This window comes from Anopheles coustani, chromosome 3, assembly GCF_943734705.1.
Source record: "Anopheles coustani chromosome 3, idAnoCousDA_361_x.2, whole genome shotgun sequence".
NCBI lineage: Eukaryota > Metazoa > Arthropoda > Insecta > Diptera > Culicidae > Anopheles > Anopheles coustani.
The window spans coordinates 70,159,852-70,164,727 of NC_071288.1; the positions used below are offsets into that span (position 1 = coordinate 70,159,852).

General features: G+C 51.0%; 1 protein-coding gene across 1 annotated transcript; it reads right to left on the reverse strand.

Moving 5' to 3' along the window:
- Positions 1 to 2,355: 2,355 nt before the first annotated feature.
- LOC131271754 (insulin-like growth factor-binding protein complex acid labile subunit) lies at positions 2,356 to 4,329 on the reverse strand. The gene has a single exon (XM_058273281.1). It carries the CDS (start codon positions 4,327 to 4,329, stop codon positions 2,356 to 2,358), a length of 1,974 nt encoding a protein of 657 aa, XP_058129264.1.
- Positions 4,330 to 4,876: the final 547 nt, after the last annotated feature.

Below are 4,876 nucleotides of genomic sequence, written 5' to 3' on the forward strand. Positions count from 1 at the left end.
TATCACGATCCTCGGACGGATCCCACTTAACACAAAGGACGGACGCTACAGCAAGAGGGCGCCCCGAAAACATGGGAAGTGGTAATTAAAAGAAAATGACATTATGCTTCCCAACATCCGAGTTGTTCGTTCCAAGAAGTTTCCTGTTCTTGGTTTTACTTCCTCGTTCGGGCGCGTTTGGAAGTATCGCGTCTGCTGTCTTCATTTCGGACTCCAGTCTTATTACCAGTTAGAGAACTAAGATTTGATGTGTGTTTTTTTTCATATCAAGTTTGATTTGTTTTATTCAATTTCTTATCTGCTCCGTCTCCTTGATTTTCGTTGATTTCTCTCGGGGAAGGGCCCTTACCGATCCCTTGACATCATTTATTCACTTCTGTGTGTTCACTTACTTCACTATACAAAGTGGTTTGTTTTTGTGTAATACGTGTACATGGTATCGGGTTCCGTTTATTACTTTCTCCCTTTACTGATTACCCGGTGCCAACAAATTTGGTGCCTTCACTCTTCCTTCTCTCCCTCTCTCCCTCTCTCTCTCTCCTTCTATCATCATGATAATATCGCCAATTGGTGTATTTGCGAAACGGTACGACTTTCCTTTCATCGTTCGCTTGTAACATCTCTGTCCATCTTTCTCTTGGATATATCTATTTATATCTACTGCTAAACGTGTAAAAAAACTCGTCCACCACTCCAACTCCTAACATCACGCGCCTCCCCCCCGTCCTTCCCCACGGGGTCCCGGAGAACCACCCCCTGGAAAAGCGATTGCGAACGGAACGTGCGCCGTTGTACCCGATTCTGAACTATTTTATCCGCCCGCCGAACGATGCAACGCCAAAGGAAAGGGCGCCTTTTCGCTTTCCGAAGGCGAACCGATTTCCATTCCGCGTATGCATTCGGGCTGGAAAACGGCATGTACAAAACGACAATCGAGAAAAACCGAACAACGACATAGAACTGAGCTGAGATAGATCGAGAGAACGAGAGAAGGAAAGTAAGTAAAGGGAAGGAAAACCCGTACATCAGTATTCGCCTAGAATTAATTTAATTTATCCCGTTCGCTTTTGATTTTGTAATATCCTTAGTAGAAAAGAAAAAAAAACAGTCCATGTTTAGCGTTCCTTTGCTTAAACTGCGTAACGTTTCCTGTGTACCGGTATCGTGTAGCGACCTTGGCGACTACTTCCTTGTTTCGTCAACCTGCCTTCCCGCTTGCCTACCCTATCCTGCTGCTCCCAAACGCCAACGCCAGGTATACTTTAAGTAAACTCTATTTACATAATATTTACATCAACTGAGAGAATGCTTCCGCAAAACGGAGAGCTTCGCACGAAAAAATGCACACGGAAACACGGTTGTACTGTTACGGATTTGTATTTGCTTCATCTTGCTTTCGTTGATTTTGTGTGTAAGTGTGTTTTTTTCCTTCTTACTTCTTTTTCCATCATTAATTTGACCCTTTCGTAGACCGCAGAGGGGAGAATTATATTATTTCGATCGCTTTTTAAACTTAAACAGTACTACGAACGAGAGATTGCTTCGATCTGTCCATCGGTGGACATCTACTCCCTTACTAGTCGTCGCTGACAGAAGAGGAGAGAAGGATAAATTAAAATTGACTAGAAAATTAGACGCATTTTCCCATATACTTCGCACGTGTTTCGAACGGTTGTTTCCACCAGCCTCACCCGGGGGAAAACTAGGGACTACTCGCGATATGACTCATCCGGTGCGTCTTCCCGCTCGGCTGGAGCGATTGCTTCGTACTCCCTCTTATGGTATGTCTTTTAGTTCTCGTACGTGTATGTGTATGTTTTTGTTCGTGTGCCTATCAATAAGTAATGGGCCCTAAACGTATTACCACCGACTGGCGCTTCCATGGAATAATTTATACATCATCCCGAGGGGGGAGGACCTGATTCCAGCCTCCGGGCTATGCGGAACTACCCGGACGCCCTCCGATGTACTTTCGGCTTGCATTACAAAGAATATTATAATAAAAAGTTTACCGCATCGCCCCATTTTGAGCTCCCCATTTTTTTCCCCCAGTTTTCCTAACGTCCTAACAACAACGATTCGTGTTTTAATGTGGATCGAACATGCGAGTGAGTGAAGTTGTGCTGATGGGAGAGTGTGTGTGAATGTGGGTGCTGTTTTCCGATGCGTCCACCACTATCGACCTTGTGTGTTTATGTGTCTGTTTTTTTTAAATACTAAATAGGTGAACTTGTAATACTCTTCCTTAAGGTTAAGCATGGGGTGTAAGTGTGTCTGGTTATGTGAAAAACATCTAGGTGCGATGGAAATATGACAGTTGTCCAACGGGTTCCGACCGTGCGATATGATGGTGGCTTAGGTGTCGGCCACGTTCTTTGGCACCTCGTATATGTGGTGCGCGTACTGCGGTGAGTAGATCGTGGATGATTGTGTCTGGGCCGACATGCCGGACACGGTGGATCCGCTCGAGGAGAGCGCCGACGAGGACGTCGAGGAGGACGTGGTCGACGACGAGGTGCTCAGCGGTCCCTTGGGAGTTTGGGGGAGTGGTGGCTGTTGGTGTGGATGCGACTGAGGCTGTGGAAGCTGCTGATGCTGCTGCTGCTGTTGAGGGCCACTGTATCCACCGGAGACGGCAACGATGGAGGCGGCAGGGGACGACGACTGCTGCTGCTGATGATGCTGATGATGGTGGTGTGGATGATGCTGCAGCGTAGTCGGTGGTTGCCCGTGGGTCTGATAGTGCGGATAGGGCAGCGTGTACTGACCACCGAACGGATGCTGGTAGTTCCTGTACGCCGGGTGGTAGTTGTACGTGTAGATATTGCAGTGCGGCTGATGGTACTCGACTTCGCCGAGGGATTTCTGCACCTCGACGTCCTTCTCCTCCTGCAGCGTGGCCCGCTTGTTACCGCCAGCCCAGCCCTTCCGGCGGACGGCGTCGAGGATGCGGTGTCGCAGCCGGTAAACAATCAGCACCACCGTGGTTACGCTGGCCGCCGACGCGACGATGATGGCGCCAAAGATGGCTCGCTCTTTCGACTGCAGGTGCTGGCAGCCCAGCAGGTCCGCCGTTAGGTCTCGCAGAGGCTCCCCGTGCAGGCGATCGGGACCGGTACAGACTATCTGGGAGTCGTCCTGCGACTCCGGGCTTTGACGCTGCAGTAAGTTCCGCAACCAGAGCACGCTACAGTCGCACACCAGCGGATTCTCGGTCAGGTCGAACTCAACCAGGTGCTTCCACGGCAGAAGTTCCTCGTGGAACGTACCGATCTTGTTGTCGCGTAGCGACACCTTCCGGAGATGCGGTAACCCGGCGAACGCTCCCTCATCCAACTCCTGAAGTTCCTTGTTTGAGGCGACCGTAATCGATTCCAGGTTTGGGTTCGCTGAGAACGCTCCCGACTGGATCTGGCGTAGATTCAGTGCACCGGAGATATCGATCGACTTCAGGTTGGACAGACCAAAGAAAGCCCCTTCCGGGATGACCTCGAAATCGTTCTGTCCGATCGTAAGGTCCTCCAAACGCTTCAAACCACTCAACTGCACCGTGGGTACCTTCAGCAGATGGTTATCGGAGATGTCCAGCGAGCGGATGTTCTCGAGCCCGCGGAACGTCTCGCTGGTGATGTTGACCAACATCGAACCGTGGATGTCGAGGCGACGCAACTGTCCCAATCCCTCGAACGCTCCCGGAAGTACCTTGAACAGCGAGTTCGTGCCGAGGTACAGTTCCGCCAGGCCGCGCAGTGGCGTTAGCGAGAGCGTCGGAATGGTGCTGATAGAGTTATCGTCCAGGTAGAGCACCCGCAGGTTGGCCAGACCCTCGAAGGCGCTCGCGTGCAACGTCGCGATTCGGTTCTGGCCCAGATTCAGCTCTTCCAGCTTCGGCAGAACCTTGAACATCTCCACACCAATCTCGTCGATGAAGTTCCCGCGCAGATTCAGCACCCGCAGCTCGTCCAACCCACCGAACGTTTTGTTCGTGATCGCGCCGATCTTGTTGTTGTTCAGATGCAACTGCAGCAGCTTCTTCTGGTACATAAAGATGCGCTCGGGAATGCTGAGCAGATGGTTGTAGCTGAGGTCCAGCATCGTCAGCTCGGTGTAGAACTGGATCGACGAGTCGATCGATTTGATGCGATTAAATTTGATCACCAACCGGCCGATCGAAGGGTTCAGCGCGATCGGTAGCACGTCCAGCTCGCCCTCACCGCACGTCACGTGCAGTTTCTCGTCGTCACAGACGCACCGGTTTGGGCAGTACGACACCGCACCGGTGGCCATCACCACCGCCAGCGCCACAAGCAGTACCAATTGACACTTCATGTTTTATAACTCAACTTGGAAACAGAAAATAACTTTGCCCTTAGCGAACCAGGGAAGCGTTTACATCTACGCCCATACGTCGTCACAAGTTGGCCACTGTCGAATTCATACGAAGCACAGGTATTTGCGCTCCAACTTCAACACCGGCTTCCCGGAAGCTTTTGCCCCAAAACTTTTGCCCCAAAACTGTCTGGTGGGAGGAAAAGCCAATCAACACTCCCAACCGCTACAGACACACATCACAAACACGCACGGATGCACTTCACGAAAGGCACTTTCGGCGGGGAGCTGGGATGGCGGTTAAAATATTCACCAACCAGCGAAACTCCGCACCACGAGTTTATGGCTTGGTTCCTCCGTGATATGCTTCAGTCCCGGGGCAGTCTCTGCGATGACAGTTTTCCCGCGTACCACCCTTGAGGGGGAGGGTTTTTCGTACCGGATGGCGATGATAAGATAGGGGCGAAAGCACTGTCCTCCACTTCAGGTCCACGTAGTCCCAGAACACGAGACACAATTTTAGAACAGCCCTAGAGGCGTATCCTCA

What these genes read in the sequence shown, in the direction of transcription:
- LOC131271754 (XM_058273281.1), bottom strand. Translation starts at nt 4,329, where the DNA reads ATGAAGTGTCAATTGGTACTGCTTGTGGCGCTGGCGGTGGTGATGGCC.